The sequence below is a fragment of the Rhinolophus sinicus genome, chromosome 12, assembly GCF_057876585.1.
Source record: "Rhinolophus sinicus isolate RSI-liver-muscle chromosome 12, RSI-T2T, whole genome shotgun sequence".
In the NCBI taxonomy this organism is placed as follows: domain Eukaryota; kingdom Metazoa; phylum Chordata; class Mammalia; order Chiroptera; family Rhinolophidae; genus Rhinolophus; species Rhinolophus sinicus.
In genome coordinates, this window is record NC_142512.1 from 27,612,249 (window position 1) to 27,639,369 (window position 27,121).

A 27,121-nucleotide genomic window follows, 5' to 3' on the forward strand; every position below is an offset into this window, starting at 1 on the left:
TAGAAGACCCGGTCTTATTTTACTACAATATAAGACTGGGTATATAATAAATATAATATAATATAATATAGTATAGTATAGTATAGTATAGTATAATATAATATAATATAATATAATATAATATAATATAATATAATATAATACCGGGTCTTATATTAAGTTTTGCTCCAAAAGATGCATTAGAGCTGATTGTCTGGCTAAGTCTTATTTTTGGGGAAGCAGGGTATCTATAATTTGAATAATCAGAATGTACCACACATTATTTTAGGCATATTGCCTAAATAAATTGTGTTTATTTTGTCAATTTTACCAGTTGGTGATATTCCCATTGTACAGATGAAAAAATTAAAGCTTATATTTAGCTCAGCTTATTTGGTAGATACTGTTTTAAAACAGTATAATTTATTTTTTAGAGCAGTTTTAGATTCATAGCAAAGTTGAGAGGAAAGTACAGAGAGATCTCATATATCTCCTGCCTCCACAAACACACAGCTCCCACTATCAACATTCCACATCATAGTGGTTCCTTTGATATAATTGCTGAACCTACCCTGACACGTTATCATTCAAAGTCCCTGGTTTACTTCAAGGTTTACTTTTAGTGGTGTACTTTCTATGGGTTTTGGCAAATGTAGAATGACATGTATCCACCATTCTCGAATCATAAAGAATAGTCTCATTGCCCTAATATTCTGTGTGCTCTGCCTATTCCTTGCTCCAAAAAGCCTTTGTACTCCGTCCCCGCCAACCCCTGGCAACCACTGATCTTTTTACTGTCTGTATAGTTTTGTCTTTCCAGCGTGTCATATAGTTGGAATCATATAGTGCAGCCATTTCAGATTGGCTTCTTTCACTTAATAACATACATTTAAGTGTTCTCCACGTCTTAACATGGCTTGATAACTCATTTTTTAGTGCTAAATAATATTCCATTGTCTGGGTATATATCACAGTTTATTTGTGATAAGTATCTTTTTAAAAATTAAGATATAACATACTTTAAAATGCATAAATCTCAAGTCTGTATGTTGATGACTTGTGTGTATGTGTATGTATGTATGTTTACATAAGTATGTATGCATAGGTGTACACATATATAAATAAATGAAAATTTTTCTCCCTCAGAAAGTTCCCTATAATCCTAGGTAACGTATATCACTATTCTGACCATAGATTAGTTTTCCCTGTATTTAACTTCATATAAATAGAGGTACACAGTATGTATGTATTCGTATGTGTGTGTGTGTGTGTGTGTGTGTGTGCGCGTTTTCCTTATTCTTTTTTGGCTAATTTAGAGCATTTTATCTAAATGTTAAGAAAGTTAAAAAGCAAATGGGGCTACCCTTGTTTTGGGTCAATTTATAGAGCAAAGAAGGTTAACACGAAGATAGAAGAAAACTGGTAAATCTTCAGAGTCCCGGGGTCAAACCTCAGTTTCTGTACAGGAACCTTGGAGCTCAGAGGAGTAGTAACTGCTTTATGTGTTTTGCAAATAATTTCATAACTTTGCTGTCTCCTTTGAATGCTTGTGTGTCTCTTTTTGCTCAGTGTATTTTTTAGATTTTCCATGTTGTTGCGTGTTGCAGTAGTTTGTATTTTTATTTTTAGTATTGTGTTTTATTCTACTGATTGAGTATACCACAATTTGTTGAGCTATTCTTCTGATGGGCATTTGTGTTTCTGGCTTTTGGTAATAGTGAATAAAGCTTCCGTGAAGATACATGGACTGTATTTTTGATTATGTACCAAGGAGTAGAATTGCTGGGTTGTAGGTTAGGCATGTGTTTAACTTTATTAGAAATTGTCTAGAGTTTTCCAAGAGGTAGTACCATAATACACTTCCATCTGCAATAGCTGAGAGTTCTACTTGCTCTACTTCCCGCTCTCATTGGTAGTGTCAGTCATTTTTTAAAATTATCCTATCAATCTTATTAATTCTTTTTTTAAAAAAACTTTTATTTATTTAAGTGTGTTTTCTCAGGACCCATCAGCTCCAAGTCAAGTAGTTTCAACCTAGTTGTGGAGGGTGCAGCTCACATTGGCCCATATGGGGATCGAACCAGCAACCTTGTTGTCAAGAGCCCCGCGCTCTAACCAACTGAGCTAACCGGCCACCCCCATCTTGTCAGTCTTACAAGTTAGTATGATACCTGTTTTACAAAAGGCAAACCTTAGGTTTCTCTTTAATATAATCAGTTTCTCCATTAGATATTTATTGCAAAACTATCTTCAATCAAGGGATCATATCAGGTTAGGTTTACCATCCCAATAAAATATGACAGACTCAGTCTTTTAAAAGTGGAAAAAGGCTACAAGCCAAAATTGGCTTATCTGTAGCACTGTTTTCTCTCTTTCGCTTTTCAACTGGACACATATTCGGCACAAAATAAAATAATGAGTTAAAGGGAATCCAGTTTGTGTGTCTGAGTGATTATGAAGTGTTTATGACAGCTGCTAGGCTGACACTCTCTGTAATGGTGTTACATTGACTTCTGAACACCTTCCAGTCTGCCTCCAGGCGCGTGTGTCTGTGTAGTCTGAGTGGTTTTACATTAACATCTACCCTGAGTAAGATCTTTTGACTACAGAAGTGTTACTTGCAAATGGAAGATACCATTAGGGCTGCTTCAAAGCTCTGGAATGGTATTTGGATTGGTGGTGCTGAAGTAATGGCTGGTGTTTTGAAGTGTAATGTCTAAATCTGTGTTGCATAACTGGAGGACTGTGTGAGTTTAAACTGCTTTTCTTTGATCTTCCTTTCAAAAATCAGGCTGAAGGGGAAAGGTTAAAGTCGACTTAAAATACTCTTTTCTGTGTGTGTGGAAAAGTTTGGAAGTATGAAACTGTGATTACAAGTTCCATTCATTATTTGTGTTCTGTGCTTTTCATATTGTTCTTGAAACTCGTTTCCTTCTTGCCTCAAGTTTTGTATTTTGAATTGAGTGTCAAGACCAAAATATAGACTTGGTTGCTGTCTGCTTTATGTGGTTAGCAAATATCTGTTCTATAAGTTGTTAGTCCTCACAAATATGCGTTTTAAGTGGTTTTTGTGGTTTGCCTTTTTTTTCTTGATGGCATCCAGAGTAGGTTATGGAGATACTGACACTCTGACATTAACTGAATCATTTGTGGTTAGGTAGGCAAAAATACAACAAAAAACTTGTCCCCTTCATCCTCCTAATTTAGGAGCTTTCAAAAGAATTACTTTTTATTGTTAGGAATACTTTCGTCAAACTGTGCTATCTTAAGTTTTTGAAATTGATGGAGCAGAGCTGTAACATGGGAAATAACCCCCTGGCTGTAACTTGTTAGAGAAAAAAAGGCCTGAGTTTAAAAACTGTTTTGAATACAGTGTATTAATAAGAGATTCTGATGCCTCTTTGGTCTGATCATTTTGGGGGAATATTTTTCTTTGTTTCCTTATGTCTAAAATGAAAGTATATCACCAAATTGGCTCAGAGGGTGACTTTGGAGAGAGACTATCAGCTCTTGTTAGAGATTGCTTTGTAGTTATATCAGCCACTCATGTAGCTCGTGAGGTCCTTTTGTTGCTTTGTAAGTGAATACCTTAGCATAAGATAATACCTTCCACTTCTTCCCCTAGCTCTCTTTATACTTTTACCTTTTCTCCCTATTAAAAACAATTGTTATGACTTTTTAAGTTAAAAAAAGTCGTGAAAAAACTTTTCGTTTTAAGGAACTTCATTAGTTCAGTTGTGTTCTCTGCATGATTAGTACATGTGAAACAATTAGCAAACTTATAACTATAAACTTGTATATTTAAATAGGCTAAGTGAGGTCCTTTTGTTGCTTTAATAACTGAATTCCTTAGTATAAGACCTCATTGTCTCTTAATTTCCCCCATCTCTCTATATTTTTACCTTTTATCCCTATTTTATCTTTTATCCCTATTTTTTGGGGCGGTATAAGAGAAAGTTAAAATTTATATTAGGTTAAAAAAATATATAAATTTTAACCTTCCCTTTCAGGTTTACATAAAAATTGAGTGGAAAGTACAGAGGATTCCCATGTATTCTCCCCCTGCCTCCCCATTTTGCATTTTTAACATCTTATTGGTGTGATCAACGACTACAGAGAATGTTTAAATTTAAAAAAAAAACAATTTAGGGCCGCCCTGGTGGCTCAGGTGGTTGGAGCCCCGTGTTCCTAATGCTGAGGTCTCTGGTTCGATTCCCACGTGGGCCAGTGAGCTGCACCCTCTATAGCTAAGATTGTGAACAAGAGCTCTCCCTGGAGCTGGCCTGCTGTGAGCAGCCGGAGGTTGGCGTAAGCTGCTATGGGCTGCCGTGGGCTGCTGCATGCTGCCATGAGTGGCCAGTGGCCAGTGTGAGTGGCCGGCAGCCAGTGTGAGTGGCTGGCAGCCTGCGAGAGCTGCCGTGAGCTGCTGTGAGAGGCCAGCCAACGACCAGCGACCGACTGCCTCATCAGCTAGCGGGAGCGGAAGGCTCCTAATACCAGCATGGGCCAGGGAGCTGTGTCCTACACAACTAGACTGAGAAACAATGGCTTGAACCGGAGTGTGGGGGCGGAGGCAGAAGAAGGGGGAAAAATTTTATTACAGTAAAAGACACATTGCCATTAATTCCCCTCAAAATACGTCTCCTCGCGTCAAACACACTTATCCCATCATTCTTGTCGCTTTCTGAAACAGTTCTGGAAGTCCTCTTTCATCAGTGTCTATAGTTGTGCTGTTGTGGCTGCCTCCATGTCCTGAATCATTTTGACTGGGGAAGAGCCAGAAGTCACACGGTGCCAGATCCAGTGAATAAGGTGGATAAGGATGCACTATAATGTTTCTATTTGACAGAAATTGCCATATTCCAGAAGCGATGTGTGACATGGAGCATCGTCATGATGGAGGATAATATACGGCACACTTTAAAACACACCGTCTTAACCGTAGCTCACACCCGACTGACTGCACTGAACAAGTTGAAACTTATCACACACTGTTACTAAGATTTGACGCACTGCTTCCCATATTGATGATCCCTGCCTTTCCGTTGGATGGCACTCGGCAGCAGCATTCACCGTATTTCTTGATCACAATGGAAAGGCTTCGTGTCACACATCGCTTCTGGTACATGGCAATTTCTGTCAAATAAAAACATTACTGTGCATCCTTATTCACCTTATTCTGTGGATCTGGCACTGTGCGACTTCTGGGTCTTCCCCAAAGTCAAATGACCATGAAAGGTAAACATTTTGAATCGTTTCAGGACATCGAGGCTGCCACCACAGCACAACTAAAGATACTCAAGAAAGAGCAACTGCTTCAGAAAGTGGCAAAAATGATGGGATAAGTGTGTTCAAAGCGAGGAGGAGTATTTTAAGGGGAATTAATGGCAATGTATCTTTTACTGTAATAATTTTTTTTATTTAAACATTCACTGTATTGTTTGATGACACCTCGTACATTAGTGAGGTACATTTGTTAAAACTGATGAACCAATATTGACACATTATTAATAACTAAAGTCCATAGTTAACATTTTTCTCAATGACAAAATTTTATCTTATGCTACTTTTAAACTTTAAAACTAGTGAAACGATCTCTTTTTAAGGAACTTCATTTCAGTTGAGTTTGTATGGTAGTACATGTGAAACAATTGGAAAACATTGATAACTCTACATTTGTTTATTTAAATGGGCTGTTTTTACATCATTGTTGGTAAGAAAAACTTGCAGGTAAAAACATTATATAGACACATAAAGGTTGGAATGAGTGTGTGTGACTTGCCAGAGAGGGTGGAGGCTGCCTTGATCTTGAGGAGGAGTGTGAAGAATAGTGTGATAAAAATCTGCTGTGCAGATGAGGTGTTGCTTACCATCTTGGTAGTAATCCTTTCCTCAAGAGCTGTAAAGCACAGGAAGTAATGTACTGGTGGGTTCAAGAATGAGTTGTACCGAAGCATTTTATGATATGGTATTATCACACTTTTCCAGGTATTAAATATTAACATGTTTTGAGAACAGTGAGACAAAGGCAAATTACATTAAGTACCATTAAGATTGAAAAAAAAGGCCAATATATATACTCAGTCATTTATTTATCAGTTCATTCATTCAACAAGTATCTTCTTGATTTAACTATCTTTTGAGTGCCAACTATGTGTTATGTATTTTAAAAACACAATTTAACACAGTTGCCTTGTTAGATCGATATGTCATCACCCTTATTTTAAAGCCAAACTCAGATTTAGCAAATTTGTATAGTTAATAAACACAAGTCCCATTTATAAACTGTTGGAATCATTAATGTTGCTGTGTGATATTTGTAACTGATGATCTGGCACGTTGTACATACTTGGCACTGTTGTCATAGGCCATTATTTTGGGAAAAGAATAAAAGTTTGAAGGTCCCACGTATTGTCTGCTTTTACTCTTTAGACTTCTTAGGTGGAACCAGAGCCATTACATATCAAGAGAACTGCGACATGAAAAATTATGTATATATTTTAAAGATTTTATTGGGGAAGGGGAACAGGACTTTATTGGGAAACAGTGTGTACTTCCAGGACTTTTTTTCCACGTCAAGTTGTTGTCCTTTCAATCTTAGTTGTGGAGGGTGCCGTTCAGCTTCAAGTTGTTGTCCTTTCAGTCTTAGTTGTGGAGGGTGCAGCTCAGCTCCAGGTCCAGTTGCCGTTGTTAGTTGCAGGGGGTGCAGCCCACCATCCCTTGCGGGAGTCTAACCGGCAACCTTGTGGTTGAGAGGACGCGCTCCAACCAACTGAGCCATCTGGGAGCTCAGCGGCAGGTCAGCTCAAGGTGCCATGTTCAGTCTTAGTTTCAGGGGGCAGAGCCCACCATCCATTGCGGGACTCGAGGAATTGAACCGGCAACCTTGTGGTTGAGAGCCCACTGGCCCATGTGGGAATCGAACCGGCAGCCTTCGCAGTTAGGAGCATGGAGCTCTAACCGCCTGAGCCACCGGGCCGGCCCCCTGAAAAATATTTTTGACTGAAAGGATGTGCTTGAGATAAATATGAGGAATTCTTTTTCTATTGTCTTTCATGTCTGCTGGTTTAGTGTTTCAATTCATATTTTCAGGCCAGAAATGATTTGCTACATATGATGTGGCCATTTTAACACATTGCGTTTGGCGGGGTTTAAATCCTTCGTGAAGATTCTCGTGATCCATGTGCAACGTGTTAAAAATAGGTAAATCAACACCTCTTTTAAATTTTTAAAAAAGATTGAAACTTGTTGAAGTATCTATCAAGAAAAAGAACTACTAGTCATTATCCTTTGTGTTTGAACTGCTTGTGTTCAAATGTAAAATGATTTTTGTATGTTTCCTATCTTTAGTAGGGACTGAAAATTGCTTTGAATGTTTGTGTGAATTTTTACAAATCAATATTTTTTCATTTCACGGGTTATCATTTTGGTATAACATAACCATTGTACCTTAGTTGGGCAGAAGGATTCGTCATGACTAGATTTTGAATTAAAATATGAGTTTGATTAGGTACAAAAAGCTCTACCTTTTTCCTGAGCTCCTGACATGAGTTCTTGAATCTCATTCATCGTTCTGTACTGTTTATCATACACGCATTTGGAAATCAAGGGTCCTTTAGGACAAACATCTTACATCCTTTGCTGTGATGGAGGGCTACTGTAATAAAGACTTTATATATTTAGTTTGAGGCAGCGTTGCTTTTCCAGAGGAGACTGATTTATGCATTTTGTTCACTGTGCATAATAAATTTAATGCCATAATTTCTTAGAATCAGGCAACTGTATTGGGCAAGAGACTTTAACAGTTATTCATGAAGTAGTATAACTAGATTCCAATAAGCATGTGAAAAGGTCTTCAAGCAGCCTCCTTAGTCATGAAGAAAATTAATTAAAACTACAGTATGAATCCCACTGAACACTCACCAGAATGGATGACACCAGCTGTTGGCAAGGCTGTGGAACAGGCCGAACTCTCTTACATTGCTGGTAGAAATGTACACTGGCACAATCGCTATGGAAAACTATTTTGTTAAAATCTACAAAATATGCACATATTTCTAATATGGAAGCAATGCCACTAGTATGTATCCAAAAGAAATACGTTCACTAAAAGACATGTGCAGGAATATTCTTTACGATGCTATTTTAAAAATGGTAAAATCATGACACTTATATAGCTATAAAACAGATATGTGTCATACATTTTATTTAACTCATTAATTAATGAGATATTTGGCACATTGTTACAGCTGGTTCAAAGGAGAATCTGAAAAACAGATCCAGGCAATTAGGAATGCTGATAGGAACTTAAGAGATGCAAACCTGGTTAATGTGCTATTGGGACTAAAGTGTGCTGCTTGGAATTACATTTTTACAGAGTGGAATTCAGTGGTGTTTGTACCAGACAAAATTTATTTGCGTTTCTTTGGACAAGAGTCAATGCATTATTATTAGTTTTCTGTAACTTACAGTATTGTAAAATAACTAAAGGTCCCTATTGAATAAAATAACTCCAAAGGGTCCACTAAACAAGCTTGGTGATCCATTGAAAGAACACACAGTAGTAATTTTTTCCCCATTTGAAAGTTTTTCACAATTTTCCCTGACATCTTAATAGCTGAAAACTAGAAACAACCTAGATGCCCATTAACACTAGAATGGATAAATTGCAGTATTTTCATATAATGGAAATCTCTATAGGAACAGAAATAAAGAAACTACAATCAGATGCAACAACCTAATGAATTTCATAAGTATGTAATGTGGGAAATAAGCCATTCACAAAAGAGTACAGCAGTCCCCTCTTATCTGCAGTTTCGCTTTCTGCGGTTTTAGTTAGCTTTGGTCAACTGCAGTCTGAAAATACTGAGTTGAAAGTTCCAGAAATAATTCGTAAGTGTTAACTTGTGCACCATTCTGAGTAGCGTGATGAAATCTTGCGCTGTCTTGTGCCATCCCGCCCAGGACGTGACTCATCACTTAGTCCAACGTATTCATGCTGTATGTACTCGACCTATCTGTTAAATCACTCAGTAGCTGGCTCTGTTATCAGAGAGAGAGAGAGAGAGAGAGAGAGAGAGAGAGAGAGAGAGAGACAGACCACATTCACAAAATTTTTTTTTATAGTATATTGTTATAGTTGTTCTATTTTATTATTGTTGTTAATCTCTTACTGTACCTAATTTATTTATGAAACGTTACCATAGGTATGTATTATAGGAAAAACCATATATATGGCTTATTATAGGAAAAAAACATTATATATGTATATATATACATATATGTGTGTGTGTGTGTAAATATATATATATGTGTGTGTGTGTGTATATATATATATATATATATATATATATGTATATATATATATATATATATATATATATATGTATATATCCATCCCATGGCTAAGGGGGGACTACTGAGTATGCTATGTGATTCCATTTAAATAAACTTCAACAAGTAAAACATATGAAGTATTAGAAGTTCAGGATAGTGGTTACAGTTATTTTTGAGTTGGGTTTGTGACTGGGAAGGGGCGTGGAGGGAATGTTCTGTTTCTAGATGTCTGTGCTAGTAACAGAGGTATATTAACATCGAAAATTTACTAAGCTGTACATATACATATGATTTATGTATTATTTCTATGTTAACTTTCAGTAAAGTTTGCTAAAAATCAATTGCAGATCACAATTTTCCATTTGCCCATTGTCTAAAAGGGTAGTTAGGGGTGTAAATATGTACTCTTGTCCTAATTCTGTGTCATTGTAAAACATTATTATTGTCCTTGGTATTTAATTGAATTTTCTGTTGTGAAGTCAGATATGTCTGAAAAGTCATCAGGGTTTCAGAAACAAGTTTGGTTCTGAGAGCTAGATGACCTTCATTTGTTTTTAGAATCGTTTAAAAGCACTTATAAAGCTCTCCCACAACTTTTATAGCCTTTCTCTGTATGTATCATTGTCCCGGCTGTTAAAATTTCCTTTTGCCTTAGATTGAGTTGTGAGATTCTAAACTTGTACTTTTCCCCCCATCTTTTTTGGTTTGGTATGTAATTTGCATATTTTCACCATGCGAAAGCTATTTTCTATGGTTGGAAAAGATTTTTTTCCTACAGTGTGAACAAATCATTCTTTGTTCTCCTTATTGTGCCTCCAAACTGGTACGTCCGGTTTATGCTCCAAACAACAAAAGTCTGTCATCAGAAATTAAAATGCCAGTAAGAACAAAGGCCGAGACCCACGAGAAGCTATTGGAGAGGTTTCCTCCTCTCCCCAAGTAACTGCAGTTGCCAGGAAGGTGGAACATTGCTTGGTACACTCCTTCCTTGTAGTTCTACCCTTGTATTTATTGTTATTGTTTGTTTCAAAGTGATTTTACAGCTCCTGGTAATTCCATTCAGGATCTATAAAATCCTCATCTCTGCGATTCTTTGCCATTTTCAGTGAACTCTTTTTAAGAAACCTAAAAATCACTTTGAAAGCCTTTTACAAAAGTTAATCAGTTTTGACACTCATTTATTTGAGAGCAGAATTACCAGTGAACATACTGTATAAAATTATTAGAGGCAGTTGAAAATGGCAGCTAAAACAGAGCCTGTAAGGACGGATCCATCCTCTCTGTGTCCTTTTTAAAACGTGCACATCTTATCTGTATATACACTTTGTTAGCACTGTCTCTGTTCTGAAATAGTATTTCAATGTAGAATTTGCACATACTGATTGGAGAGTTCTGTCCTCTGGGAAGTTTGACATTTGTGACTCACTTAGGATACTTTAGAATTAGGCTTGTAACAATCTTGATTTTAACATATTCACAAATATCTACAAATAGTGACTGTAAATATTTCTTCCCCCCCCCCTTCCTTCCCTTATGTTATATTAAACAAAGCTTCTAGGACCTTAACTTAGAGGTAATGAAGGATAAGTAATGAATGCGAGGATGCATTTTATAATCCCTCCTAATGTTTTTTCCTACTTGTTGCTGTACATTTAAAGAGGGATTTAGAGTAGAAGCTTAGAATAGAAGAGGGCATTTCGGTTTGTTTTGAAAGCCGTTACTCTGAAAATCATTGTGTGTTCAGATTTCAAAATGTTTTCCTATATCAAAGTAAGCTCTTGTGTATTAATCCAGTGATAACACGTTTATTACATTGTGAGTATGCCAAGGCAGATTTGTTTTATTCTTTATTATATAGTATAATTTAGCACAGCAGCTCTGTTAAATATGATTAAACTTTAAGGGTTTATTTAATAGAACCAAATGTTAAGTGCTAGACCTGTAGCATATGGAAATAATAGTACCGTGTTTCCCCGAAAATAAGACCTAGCCGGACCATCAGCTCTAATGCATCTTTTGGATCAAAAATTAATACAAGACCTGGTATTATATATTTATTATATTATATTATATTATATTATATTATATTATATTTATTATATTATATTACATTACATTACATTATATTATATTCTGGGTCTTATATAAGACCGGGTCTTATATATATTGTATTAAAATAAGACTGGTCTTATATTAATTTTTGCTTCAAAAGACGCATTAGAGCTGATGGTCCGGCTAGGTCTTATTTTCGGGGAAACATGGTGCAGGGCAGTGGCTTTCGCGTTAGACTACTATGATTTGTTATAGGTTGAAACCTTACATGTTATAGTGAGAAGTGTTTTTATTACTCTGAATTATAATTTCAATGCAAGTTCTACAGTATTGTTTTATAATTTGTTTTTTACTTCCTTGTTAATAGAAATAGTATATGTTTAGAAGAATATTAGTTATCCATTGCCCAACAGACAATTTATTTTCAACAAGTGTATGACCTGGCAGCTTTGGAGAGAGCCAATAATGCATCTGTAATATGACTGGATTATATTAGTGCTTCAGTGAAAGTGTGCTTAAAATCAGAGATGGTGATTCTTCAGGTTTCAGAGAATATGTGATTGATTACTGCTTTGGGTGGGAGGTTGAACAAAATGACTTTTTTAAGGCTTTTTCTGGATTTAAATTTTATTCTATAATAAAATGTAGACTTATGAGTTTCAGTATATAATGGCAGTAGTTTTAATGTTCGTAAAGGAATTTGTAGAGAGGAAAATTCTTAGTGAGCTATACTGAGCTTTTAGCCTTTGTATGTTTAATTGGTGATAGGTGGTGCTATTGTTGCACAGTTGGTGCGAAGAAGCTAGCATTCTTATCTTCTGCATCCCAGTGCTACAGAAGGATTTGCCATTGCAGCAATAAATAAGTTGTAATAATTTTTATAAGCAAAATGAATATGATGGCTCTGTAGGCATTACCATAATTTAACATTTATAAGAAACAAAAATATTTATAGTTGCAGCTTTAAATTCTGGTAGAGGAGAAGATGGAGATCTGAAAAAGTAGTTTATCTAAAAGGCAGCTCTACAGATTTATAATTTAATATTGGAAGATTTATAAGCCTTTTATAATGTATGCACTGTTGATATTTTAAACGGCTAGTTTGGCAGGCCTATTTAAAAAAAATACCATCAGCATGTTTCCTCTATTGAATGTTTATCATTATTACATCTGTTGTAAGTTCTTGGGTATTTAGAACTAGTTGTATAGTGTTTGCCATTTTTCCCTATCTGGTATTACATATTTCATCAAACACTTGACAGTTATGAAAATATATTGCGAACTACATTACCACTTAAAGTAGCCTGGAAAGCTTTCTTAACTAATTCTAATTTCAATATGTTCAGCACTTCAATTAGCAGCAAACTTTTGAACCACTAATTCTGAAAAACAGTCGCTTTCACACTTGACACATATATTAGCATACCCTCTCACCTTTGGCTTCTTAGACTACTGTACTCTTTATATTTGAGGAATAAATCTGATGTGACTTAAAATGAATGGACATTCATACAGTGTTTGATCTATGTGTATAATAAAATGATGACTTTTAAAGATGCTTACACATTACTTTTTTATTCATGGAATATTGAAATTCAAAGTATCTTTGAGGTCGTTTGGCACCTTTCCCATCTCAGTTTATGAATGCAAAAGAAGAGGCTTAGGGGAGGTGGGAGAAATGGGGCGATGTTGGACAAAGGGTACAAACTTGTATCATGTAGTATGAAGAAGTCTAGAAATCTAATATTCAGGCGTGATGACGATAGTTAATAGTACTGTATTGAATATTGAAAAAATGCTAAGAGAGTAGATTTCAGGTGTTCTCATCACACAGAAAAGTTAACTGAGGGGATGATTGCAGTAATCATTTCACTATGTAGATATATATCAAACCATCCCATTGTACACCTTAAATATATACAATTTTTATTAAAAATATACTTGAAAACGAAAAAAAGAATATAGGTTTATAGAGGTTAAATAATTTACTCAAGGTGGTTAACAGCTAGTTATTATAGAACCATAACTGGTACCTAGCTCAATTCATATTTCATTTCAGTGAAGTTTTGCTTTTTGTCATTTATAACATATATGTGAAAGTTACTACAACATTTTCGAAATACTAAGAATATTGATCTTTTTCTTACATGGAAAACTGAATACTGATGGAAATCATAGTTGCTTTGCTTTAAAATGGAAGGCAGTCATACAGGAACCAAGCAGCCTAGTAATTTATTAAAGATTAAATTATAGACTTCTAGAACAGACCATTTATTTTTCTATTTATATCAAGTGTATGCTGTTATAATTTTCTATAAGTATTTATGATAACTTAAGATATACTTAATGTGTATGATCAACCATAAATGTGTATTAGTGAGTGTGTGTGTGTGTGTGTGTGTGTGTATATGTGTGTGTGTGTGTATACGTATATTACATCGGAGACAATAAATTATGATAACATTTAGGGGGTCTTGTTTTTGTATGATAATGTTCTGACTTGTGTTTTCATTTCCCGAAACCTTTTCTGTCTTCTCATGCAGATCAGTGGGGAAGCACAGGAGCTCTTTTCTGTTCGACATGGCCCAATTCGAGCGGCTCGAATCTTGCCTGCTCCACAGTTTGGTGAGTGCAGCCCTTAATAAGAAACAAATCATTCAGAAAGTTTCTCTTTTATTGGTCTTGGACTACAGACAGCAAGAATGATAACTAAAGTCTGTTTTCCTCCAAGTGTCCATTCCCACCCTGGTTCCCCCCCTGCAAGATAAACTCTTAGTTCTGTCAGTTGAGATGGAAATAGGTAATCTTAACCATTTCAATATGGCCATTCACTTTCTGCTGTGGTTTTGATTTATCTTCATCCTCTTTGATCTTGATTTAGCCTCTGACTTGGCTGGCTCTTTCTTGAAGCCCTCTTCTCTCTTGGTTTTCATGGCATCGCTCTTCCCAGATCCCTTCCTTGCTGACTGTGCCGCTTTTGTTATGTTTCTGGTTTAGCTTTCTTCTGTGGGTATTCCCCACGTCTCTGTTGTTCTTGTGTCTTTTGCGCTTCTTCTCAGTTATAATTACTACCTTGGAAAGCTTGGTTTTCACCATTATCTTGATTGTAGATGAGTCTGCTGTCTGCGTTTCCAGTTATGTCAGAAGTACAGTTTCTGGCTTTTGACCTTGGATTGCTGCTTTAATAATGAATACTTCTTAATGTTGTATTTAAATATCATGTGTTTTGTTTTTATTAAAAAAACAGCAACAATTACATGTTTAAAATTAAACCTGGTATTTGGATGCCTAAATAACTCCTGACTCTTTAATGATCTGAGTTTTCTGAAGGTTGTATTTTCTCATTAACTTATCCGTGTACACTCACTGTTTTCGCAAGTGCACTAAAAAAGAAAATCATATTAATATTATTTGCATACTTAAAAATCTTTTTAAAAAGAAGATATTAAAATGTTTTAATTCTATTTTACAGTTTATCCAGAAGTTGGGAAATCTTCCTTACAAGACTTCTTGTTAGCAGTTAATTCTCTAGATTGCTGATAGTGATGTTCATTAGCACTTAATATCCGTGTGCATTTTGCACTTACCATGTGCATACATAATATTAGAGATTGATGTAGTGATGAAATATGCTTACTTGGAATGGGAAGGGTGGAGGTAGTAAGGCAAAAATATCTTGAAATCATGTGGAGAGTTTTCTCCTTGTTATTAAACTATATGGCGTATTCATATTTCAGCTTTGTCTCTCTGTCTCTTGCTTGCACTCTCTTTTGCTCCAGTTCCTGCTGCATTTTTGTTTTGTTGAAATCTTTTGACAAAGAAGATTGTAGAACGTTATTTTCTGGAAAGCTTTTAGAATAGCCAGCTTTTTCTTTGAGTGGTTGGAATCAAGAAGAACTCTAAAGGACTCTGCTACGTCTTTATTTCTTTTGTATGTAATTCACAGAGGCAGATTTTTCTCCCTTCATGTCGTTTATGAAGCTCTTTTGAGTATGCCAGTTATTAATGTTCAACTTTTCTCAACTTTTACTTTGGGCAGAAATACTTCATGAGAGACTATATAAAGCTATAAAAGTTAATGCCGCTAGTAGAATTTGAGTCTGTCTAATTTACTTTGTCTAAGTAAAAAAAAAGTTTCCTTCACTACTGTAATATACTTAATTTTAAAAATATTAGATTCAAAATATAATTTCACATAGCTAAATGTTCTGTTATGACTTGCAAAAAGTATGTGTCTCTTTCATTGTATTTGATTAATTATTTAGATTTGTTTTCATCAAAGTTATATATGCAACTGATCACATAAAATTTCTAATGGGACAAAAAATGTAAGCCATTTCTCTCTTTTTCCCATTTTGCTTTGTGTGCTCGTTTTGGTGGTATACATCCTTAAGAAGCTTCCTGAAAAAGGATGTGTGGTAGATCTTGTTTGTCTGAAGATGTCTTTATTCTTCTTTAATTCTTGATTGATAATTTGGCTGGGTACAAATACTTGTTTGTAAATAATGTTACTTCAGAATTTTGAAGGCATTGTTCTGGTATTATGGTCGAAGAGTCTGAAGCCATTTTGATACCTTTTTCTTTGTATATGGCTTGTTTTTCTCTCTGGGACCTAGTAGAGTGTTGGCTTTCTTCCCAGTGTTCTGAAACTTTGCAGTTTTGTTTCTTGGTTCATGCATCGTCCTGGGCCCCTTCATTACGGACATGTGTACATAATTTTTAGAAAATTTCTAAAATTGTTTTTTCTTTTTTTTGATGTTTTTTTTTTCTCCTAAGTTTTTTTTTTGTTCTCTCTTTCTGGTACTTGTATTATTTGGCTGTTACACCCCCTAGAATGATTAATTAAAACAATAATTTTCAGGTCTTTTGGGAGACTGTCTCAATGTGGATTATTAACTCTAATATTGAATCATTCTTTTCTGCTATCATGTTTTTATCCTAACCTTCTGAAGCCCAATGCCTCCTTCCCTCCTATTCCCTACCCATCCCTCCTGTACTTCTTTCTTTCCTCCCTCCCTCCTTTACTCCCTTCCTTCCTTCTCCCCTCCCCCTCCCTCCCTCCTTCCCTCCTTTTCTTTCTCTCTTTCTCTCTTTCTTTCTGTAGTTTGCATATAGGTATTACCAACTAGAATCCAGTCATATATAAAAAGAATTATACATCAGGACCAAGTAAAGGATATTCCAGGACTACAAGGCTGGTTAACTTTTGAAAATCAGTGTAATTTACCATATCAGTAGAATGAAGAAGAAAACCCATATGATCATCTCAATAGAAGTGGAAAAAACCTTTGTCAAAATTTAATAGCCATGTCTGATTAAAAAAAACTTTCAGCAAATTCGGAATAGAAAGAAACATCTTTAGTATGATAAAGATAATCTATAAAAAAATCTAGTCAACATCATAATCAATAGTGATATATTAAATACTTTACTGATGAATTTGGGATGGCTTGTATACAACTTCTCTTTAACATTGAATACAGGTCCTAGCTATTACAGTAAGGCAAGAAAAATAAATAAAATGTAAATTTTAGAAAGAAAGATGTAAAATTGTCTTTATTCATAGAGGACTTGCTTGTGTCTGTAGAAAATACAAAGGAACCTACAAATTGTTAGAATTAATAAGTGAGTTTAGCAGAATTGCTGCATACCAGGTTCCTTGGATGTTTTGCGAAGATCTCCTCATGGTGTATTTTTCTAGCATCATTTTCAGCCATACTTAATCTTAGATGTTTTGCGAAGATCCCCTCACTGTATTTTTCCAGGATCGTTTTCTGCCATCCTTAACCATTGTCCCCTTTCCCCACTTCCTTGCCTCAACAACACTCTTTTGTGATAGCTGTACTGAATTACTTTCATTTCCTCTAATGATCCATCTTTTTTGCAGCCCTTTTCATTTGCGTATTTTGTGTTCTAGAACACTCATGTCCTTCCAACACTTCTTGTTCCTTACCCAATGTCAGAAGTATGTGCTCCCATAGGGCTTACTTTGTTTTTTAAATTTTAGTGCTCATTTGCCTCTTACTTGCTAGACTTGTAGGCTGTTTTCGTATCTTTAGTGCCTCACAGAGTACTTGATACAAAGTGTTAATAAATATTTGTTGAACGTTGCTGTGGGATATAATCTTTTGAAAATTATGACCTAGAAGAAAAGCAAGTTCCGTTTCTGTAGGTGTTTCTGTGGAAACTCTGTCCCCTCAAATTAAAAAAAACCAAAGGATTTGTATGTCCTCTTATCCCACAGAAGGTGATCATTGGCATTTACTCATATCAGCATAGTTCGTGCTTCCCTGCTTCTTCATGGTCACTGTCAATAATTGATTACTTTCTTAATGAACCTAGACCTGCTTTAGAATTTTTTCAATACAATGTTTCAGAAAGCTATGACCAATCAATTGATATTCTTTTATCAGATAAAAATTGTTACTATCTTTCAAATCTTTCTAGAACTTAATTATAAGTAAAGTAAATTCTTACTCAGTACTCTCAGTAGCCATTGTAGTTTTTGGTATGTCAAACATCACCTGGGAAATAAAAGGTATCAATATGTATATTTTAATATACAATTCAAAATTTTTATATGGTTATAGACTTTGTGCTAATAATGATTATTTCCAAGAAGTGGCATCAGAGGAAACTTTCACTTTAATGTTTTTAATTTCTTAAAATAAAGACCATATAATTCTAACCAGTTAAAATATTTATTATAAAAACTCAAGAAATACTGAAATGCAGAAAGTGAAAATTCACATGATGCTTTGTTATTGGAGAGAAACCCAGGTTACCTTTTTTCCTTCTTTTCTTCGTTCCCCCAGATACTGAGCGTATATTAACAACTTAGGGTACACGTTTCCAGATTTTTTCCCCCTTCATCTTTGACACTTGCATGAAATTAAATTGTAGTAGTATGGCCAGGGCCTGATTTAAGTTCTTTATATGTATTACATGTATTAAGTCGTGTGTGCACACGTGCTTGCACATATGTAGTCTTTTTCATAACTTTATATTGTGAACATATTTTCATTTCAAAACTTATATAAATTTCTTTCAGCATGGCTAAAAATTATGTATCATTCCATTGTATCGTCCTCCCCTACTATAGTGTGTTTTTTGGAGTCACAGGATCAGCGCCTGCCATGCAGTGCCTTGAATAATACGTGGAATATGAGTGGTGCACCAAAATGAATTCATTCAGTATGTTACAAAACAGAAACTAGAATTTTACTTTTGTTCATCCTTTGTCAGTGACCAGATGGATAACACTGTTTTTGACTCTAATAGAGCTTATAATTCGATTAGGAATTATATTAGGCATGTGCTCATGCTGTTACTGCTTATGGAGAAGGATGATCACTTTGGCCTTGAACCTGAACCAGAGTTTTTAGAAATACAGATTCAACCCTATTCGTTATCTTTAGGAGTGCAGTGTACTGAGTACCTGAACTTTCTCCATATAAGAATATTTAGGAATAAATTCTTACAAGCTAGGAACTTTATTCTGAGAATAGATGGACTCTTTGGAGATATAGTATCCTCAGGTGTTTATGAGCCAGATTTCTGGTACTCATCCAAAACATTGGATAGCCAACTTCGCTTGTTCTAGATTATTTAGTTTGACTTACTACTGAAAAGGTACGATTATTTTTCATTCTGCTATGCAAGGAATTCGCAATTTCACGTCTCAAAATATTAAAAGGTTTAAAAAAAATCTTAAGATCCAACCAAGTATTTTCCTACTAGAGTATAAATGCCAAGTATTTTCTGAAGTTTGTAATATTGTAAACAGCCCACCCATGTGGTCAAAAATATTCATCGTTGCTGTTTTTTAATGATACAAATGGCTGGAGTTATTTTTCTAGAAACAAACATGAGTAGAACAACTTCAGAGTTGTTAGTTAAACTTTTTCTCATTTGCTTATGTTTTGTAAATTTTCCAATAGGTGTCGAGTTTTCATTATTTGTCTTAAGGCACAACTACCTGTTTCATCCTTTTCAAACACCTTAAATATGGTTTTTTATCATGTTGAATGAAGAGCTGTTTGATTTGTTCAGCTGTATGAACTCAGAAATTCTGATTAACTTCTCCAGAAGGGTTCGCTGTAAATTTTGTGTCCTGTAAAATTTTAAATTATGGTTAAACAAGTAAATCCTACACACACACACACACACACACACACACACAGAGAGAGAGAGAGAGAGAGAGAGAGAGAGAGAGAGAGAGAGAGAGAGTTCAGCCAAAACACTAGCAACCTTCCAAAAGTAGGCCAACTGACATTTGTTCACGCTCATCACCAGTATTTTGCAAAGAGAAAAACAGCCTTATTGACATTTTAAATGGCCAAACTATGATATTTAGGGCTTCCCTAATGTTTTCTGCTCTAATTACTTCTCAGTTTGCCTTGTGTATTTTTTTTTGCATAACACCTAGTCTTTATCACTGGGGCTTTTACTACTTGGGATAATTTAGGTTTTTACAAAATTTTGTGAGCCTGTGACATAGGTAAATTATAACTGGGGAATGTATATTCTATTCATCTTAAATTTCTCTAATGTTTTTGGTCAGAGAAATAGTGTTTCTAAGGAAGAGTGTTTTAGAAGTGCTGCTTTTTGAGTTTTTGTGATGCCATGGGGTTGAATTTGAGAAATTGATCTAAGAGTATTCTCAGTTTATACGTATTTGAACCCTGTAATTAGGGACTTTTCCTATGAGGGCTATAGTGAGAGGGAAGAATACTGAATAGAAAAAAGGAAGTAAATTTATAAATCAAGTGAATAATAATGCTTGATATTTTTCACATGAATTCTAGGTTGATTATATGTGTTATCACCACTTTACCACTATTCTGCTAGGTGAGTACCGTTACCCTATTTTGCAGGTGAGGATACTTATTAAAGCTCAAGGAGGTTAAGGTGACTGTCATAAAGACACATAGTTGATAAGTGGTGGAGCTGGAATTTGAACTTGAGTGTTTGCCTCTTAATCACTTAGGCCTCACTGTCTCTCAGTATATGATTTTTCCAATATTACAGCGTAACACGTATACCAAATCCAGGAGTTTCTAGGCTATGTCTCTGCAGAAATCAAACATTCGTGTATTCATTGAAATATGTAAACAGTACCTCTGTTTGTCCATATTTTCTTCCATTTTGAAAGTCTTAAATATCTTTAATTGCCCTAGTGTTTTCATTGTACTTGGAGTCATTGGTTGTTTAGTCTAAGGGTGAAGAGCAATGAAAATAGTCAATATGGGGACCAATATGTAGGAAAGCCATTATCCTACATAACTACATTTTAAATTTTAAGCTGTCAGGATAAGGAATGTCACAAAGACAGCTGTAGTCTATTCAAGTTACGTTCACCCTAAATTAAATCAACCCTTTAAAAGAAATGTTGGTTCCCTTTTATAGGACTCGGTATAAACTATTAAAAGTACTTCAAAAGGGTTAGTGACAGATATCTCGAATCAGATAAAAACAAAGGTGTAACATGAAGCAACTAAATTACATGTGAGCTTAATGATTCTGACCCAAATAAACAGACTTGTAATGGAGATGCTGATTATTATCAGTACGGCTTAAATGCTTTTGACTGTAGAACTGTAAAGAAGAATGTAGGTATCTTAGTGAATTGGGTAAGTTGTGGTCTTGGAAATCTGTGTTCATTAATCATAACACATTCCTAGGTGTGAAAGTGAAAACTCATTTTCTAAGTAACAGTTATTTTAAGTAAGTTTTTAGAAACAACTCAGCTTTATTGAGAAATAATTTACACACAATGAAACAGATCAATTTTAAGTGTACAATTTGATGAATTTTACCAGATGGATATAGTTACGTAACTGCTACCACAATTAAAACAGAAAGCCTGTCTATCACTGTAGTAAGTTCCCTTGTCCACTTCATATCCACTAAAATGGCTGTATGCAAAAGTGAGGTAATAACAAGTGTTGGTGAGGATGTGGGCTAATTGAAACTTCATATAGCCTATGAGAACGTAAAACGTAAGATATAACAGCCATGGGAAAACAGCTTGGCAGTTCCTTAAAATGTTAAATATGGCCATACAAGTAATGAGTTCCACACCTAGGTGTGTAACTGATAAAAATGAAAATACACGTCTACACAAAAATTTGCACTTGAATATTTATAGCAGTGTTATTCATAATAAGCCAAGAAATGGAAACAACCCAAGTGCCTATCAACTGATAAACAAAATGTGGTATAACCATACAATGGAATAGTCTTTGGCCATAAAAAATGAAATTCTGATAAAAGCTATAACATGATGAACCGTGAAGACATTTTTAAGTAAAAGAAACCACATGCCAAAGGCCTCAAACTTTGGATTCCACTTATATGAAATATCCTTATAGGCAAATCCATAGAGACAGAAAGCAGGTGAGTGGCTGCCTAGGGTTGGGAGACTAGGAGAGGTTGAGGAATGACTGCTAATGAATAATACAGGATTTCTTTTTTGGGGGCGATGAAAATGTTCTAAAATTAATTGTGGTGATAGTTGCATAACTATGTAAATATACTAAAAACCATTGAATTGTGCACATTAAATTGGTGAAATGTATTTATATGAATTACATTTTAATTACTTTTTAAAATGAAAGTCTCCCTGTATCCTTACTTCCCCACACCTGGAGTACTAGCAACCACTAATATGATTTAAGTCAGTATTGTTTCTGCCTTTCTAGAATTTGAAAAGATGGAGTGTATAGCATTTATATGCACTTGGCTTCTTTCACTTCACGTGATGCTTTTTGAGAACCATCTATGTTCTTGTGTGTTTCAGTTCCTTCCTTTTTTAAAATTTCTGAGGAGTGTTCCATTGTCTGGATATGCTATAATTTGTTTTTCCTTAAGTCACCAATGAGTGGACATTCGGATTGTTTCCAGTTGTGTCTCTTATGCATAAAGCTGCTGTGAATAGTTGCTTGTGGATATGTTTTCATTTCTCTTGGGTCAGTTATTTAAAAGTGAGAACACTAATAGTAAGTGCAGGCTTAACTTTGTAAGAAATAGCCAAACTATTTTCCAAAGTGGATACACTGTTTTTCATTCCCACCAGTAGTGTTCCAGTTTCCCTAATGACTAATGATATTGATCATCTTTTCTTGTGCTTAATTGCCATTTTATTGTTTTTATAAAATGTTGAAATCTAGTGCCCATTTTTGATAGTGTTATTTTATTATTGAGTTGTAAGAGTTCTGTATATATTTTAGATACAAATCCTTTTTTTGATATATGCAAAGTATACAAATTTTTTTTCCCTTCCTGTGACTTGTCGTAGTGGGCTTATTTTTCTTTTTTTAATAGATTTCACTTTTATACTTTCTTTTTTCAAGGATGGCGCAGCTCACAGTGGCCCATGTGGGGACTGAACCGGTCACCTTGGTGTTATCAGCACCATGGCTCTAACCAACTGAGCTAACCGGCCACCCTTAGACTTCACTTTTTAGAGTAGCTTTAGGTTAACAGCAAAATTGAGCAGAAGGTACAGAGATGTCCTTTATATGCTTCCACCCCACATATGCAGACCCTCCCCCATTGTCAATGTCCTCCCGTGGAGAGTACATTCAGGCTTTCAAAAGCAAATGTTTTTAATAATCAGAAGTCTTTATTTTTAAATTCACTTTTTATTTCCAAGTTCCTGAGTTTGTTTCTTTTATAGTTTGTGATTTTTATTGTTGTATTTCAATTCACTTCAACACATTTTTTAGGTGACCTTGTGATTTTGTCTTTGACCCATGGGTTATTTAAAAGGGTGTTATTTTGTTTTTAAATTTTGAGAAAATTTCTCAATATCTTTGTAATTAATTTTTTTAAAAAATGTATAATGCTATTGTCCTCAGAAGACATAGTTTATATGCATCCAATCCTGTTAAGTGTTTTGCTTTATGGCTCAGAATATGGTTTATCTTGTTTTATTCTTTTGTATCCTTATGAGTTGTTTTTCTGTGTGTTCTGTCAGTTATATATAGAGAGTTCAAATCTTTTATATTATGGTAATTTTATCAGTTTTTGTTTTATGTTTTTCACCATTCTGTAATTGGGAGCAAAAACACTTAGGATGGTAAAGTCCTCTCATGAAATGATTCATTTGTTGTCCCTGGTAATATTTCTTGTTCTGTAACCTACTTTCCTGTTGAATGAGTGTGTATATAGACACTCTTGCTTTCTTTTGATTAGTATTGGTGTGATATACCTTTTGTCATCTTTTCACTTTAAAACATTAATTTTCTTTAAAAAAAATTCTTTTTTTATATTGGGGAATATTGGGCAACAGTGTGTTTTTCCAGGACCCATCAGCTTCAAGTCAAGTTGTTGTTTTTCAGTCTAGTTGTGGAGGGTGCAGCTCATTGGCCCATGTGGGAATCAAACCGGTGACCTTGGTGTTATGAGCACTGCACTGTGCTCTAACCAACTGAGCCAACCGGCAGCCCCCAAATTGTTGATTTTCTTAATATGTAAAATACATTTCTTGTATGCAGCCTATAATTGGGTCTTGTTTTTTTAATCCAATTTTTCACTTTTACTTGTGTCTTTAGACCATTTACATTTAATGTGTGTGTTAATGAGAATTGATTTAAATCTACCATTTTACTGTTTTGTAGTTTTCCTATGTGTTCACTATTGCTTTTCCCTACATTTTCTGCCTTTTTTACTATTTTTATGATTCCACTTTGTCTCCTTTGTTGTCTCTTTGTTTTGTTTTTAGTGGTTCTTTAGGGTTTACAGTATATATCTCTAACCCATCACAGCCTATCTTCAAGTGATATTATACATTTCACATATTATATAAAAATCTTGAAACATTCAACAACAGCAGCAGCAGAAGACTGGTTTAAAAATGGTCAAAGGACTTGGCTAGATATTTCTCTAAAGAAGATGTCCAAATGGCCCTAAGCACATGAAGAGATGCTCCACATAATCATCAAGGAAATGCAAAGATACCATTTCACACCCATTTGGACCGCTAGTATCAGAAAAACAGAAAATAACAAGTGTTGGTGAGGATGTGGAAAAATTGGGACCCATGTGCTTTGTTGATGGGAGTATAAAATAGTGTACCTGCTGTGGATTCTCAAAAATAATGGATTAATGGAAAATTTTGGTTGTTAATTTGTTCAGATACTTTTAAAAATAGAATACACACATAAACATTTTTTAATTTTAGGGCATTTTTTGGTTCACAGAAAAACTGAGTAGAAAATACATATATTCCCTTAGAGTTCCTATTTCTCCTCATCCTCACCAGCATTTGAGGATGTCAGTATTTCAGATTTTAGCTATTGTACTTGCTGTGTAGTGGTAGCTCATTGTTTTAATTTGTTTTCCCTAATAACATATGTTGTGGAGCGTCTGTTCATATGCTTATTTGTTATCTATGTATTTTTTTGGTGAGGTATCTGTCAGAGTTGTTTTTGTTTATTTTCTTACTGTTGAGTTTAAGTGTTCTTTGTATATTTTAGATACCGTGTGTGTATGTGTGTGTGTGTGTACACACACACACATACACGCATGCACATATCTGGAATATCTTTTTCCCAATCTTGGCTTGTCTTATTCTCTTGACAGTGTCTTTCTCTGCATATTCAAAATTTTTTCCCTTTTCTATGTGTATTTTAGCCCACTTGATGCTGTTTTACAACTCACTGATGCTCTGTTTTAATTTTTTCAGTCTTTTTTTCTCCATTGCGTTTCCAATAGTTTCTATTGCTGCCTTTTCATGTTTCCTAATCTTTTCTTCTGCAGTATCTGATATATCGATTACTTATCCAGTATATTTTTCATCTCAGACACTGCATTTTCCATTTTTAGAAGTTGTGTGTGTGTGTATGGAGAGACTTCCCATGTCTTTTTATGTTCCCACTCTCCTTTGCCTTCTCACATCAATGGAATATGCTTTTCATAGTAGTTTAGATGTCAGTCTGTTCTGTTGATTGATTTATCTCATTATTATGGGTCATATTTCCTTGCTTATTTGCCTTGAAGTATGTTTGGATGCCACACATTGTTGCTAAGGGCTGGCATTTTGTATTCCTTTAAATATTTTTGGGCTTTGTTCTGGGATACATTTAAATTATTATTTTTTTATATTTTGTATTCCTGGAACAGCCTTTAGTCTAAGGCAGGGGAGGCAGGGGTGTGTAAACGTGTTCTTAAAGGGCCAGGTAGGAAATAGTTTAGGCTTGTGGGCCACATAGCATCTGTCATGACTATTCACCTGTGCCGTCATAGTATAAAAGCAGACATTGACAATACTTAAATAAATGAGTAGCACATTACGGCATTCATAGCGCTTACATCAATTGTCTCCCTTGTCTCGAGGATCACTGTCCTGTGTTACCTGATTTTCAGTGTCTGTGAGCTGTCTTTTCATACATTTTATCTGTTTCTTAAGTTTTTCAGCAGGAGGGTAAATCTAATCCCCGTTAACTCCATTATGGCTGTATGCAGAAGTTCAACATTTTGCTTTAATTCCAAGTTTTGAATAATTTTCCTTAAAATTGCTTTGAACAGTAAAAGTTTTGTATGAATTTTTGTCAATAAAGAAATAAATTGGAATGGGATTTTGTTTGTAGGATAGTGTAAAATTTAATGCGTCTTTGGAGAAGTTGAATCTTAGATCCTTTAAAAGGTGCAAGCAAGCATTATAGAAGAATTTAAAGAGGTATTATAGCTTTAATTGTGCTTTTGTTCTCTCTGGTGCTAGATGTAGTAGAAAAAGAAAATGATAAAAACACCAAGGGATTCCTTTATTTCTTTTGATCTCATGAATAGGTAAAGAAGGCTTAAACTTTCCCTCCCCGCTTACTATCATCAAGGGACTGCTATGATTCTTGCCTTTCAGAGAACGGCATCTTTTTTTTTTCTTTGCCTGTGATTCTTTTAGTCTTAAAAACAAGAGGACTGGGCCTCAGTTGTTATCATCTAAAGTATCTTCTTGGCACTTACTTTTTAACCTAGTTGTCATTGAAATTTTCCCACTTATTGCTGTTACTGCATCTTGCAGTTTTTCGGCATATATGGGTTTACTTTGGTAACATTTTGGAATTTCCATTATTTTCACTTGTGAAATATAGAAAGAATCTAATTTGAGGCCAAGTGAATTTATATAGCTTTATAGTTAATAAACAACTGGACACGTGAAATAATCAAAACTCTAATTTTAAATTGTGAAAAATAAAAATACCACTCTGTGTGTGTGTGTGTGTGTGTCTGCAAAGGAGTGAGAAGCACAAAATTTAGGAGAGTGGCTACCTGGTAGTGGGTGGGTGACAGGGTTTAGGCTGTATGAGTCTATGTAAATAAATGGAAAATCTTGGGTGATGTGTTCATAGGTGTTTATTATATTATTAAAATATGAAGAAGAGGTCCAACCATTCATCATTGAGAAGGAATGAACCAAGGATCATTAATGGTCTAATTTTTTGTTCTCAGTGCCCTATGTGGAGAGGAGAAAGGTGCTAGCAAGACAAACTGAGTATGACAATCTTTACTGGGTCAGAAAAGAGAATTAGAAGTTTATAATGAAGAAATAAAAGGAAAAGATATGTTTCTCTGTATACATTTTGCCTCAACAGATTTTTTTGAATATAAAGATGTACTTAATTTGTTCACGTTTTAAACTTAATAGTATTAAATCTGTTCTGTATTTTTGAAGTACTGTGTGTGTGTGTGTGTGTGTGTGTGTGTGTGTGTATTTCTCTGACCAGAACAATGATTACCTATATAGGGCTAA

At 34.9% G+C, this 27,121-nt stretch overlaps 1 protein-coding gene across 32 annotated transcripts in view; it reads left to right on the forward strand.

Moving 5' to 3' along the window:
- BCAS3 (BCAS3 microtubule associated cell migration factor) overlaps positions 1-27,121 on the forward strand; it is a 520,381-nt gene that overhangs the window by 35,316 nt on the left and 457,944 nt on the right. For all 32 annotated transcript variants that reach the window (XM_088802094.1, XM_074320579.2, XM_074320576.2 and 29 more), the window contains exon 6: positions 13,911-13,992. In XM_088802094.1, coding sequence (XP_088658220.1) covers positions 13,911-13,992 — 82 coding nt within the window. The remainder of the gene's footprint in view (positions 1-13,910; positions 13,993-27,121) is intronic.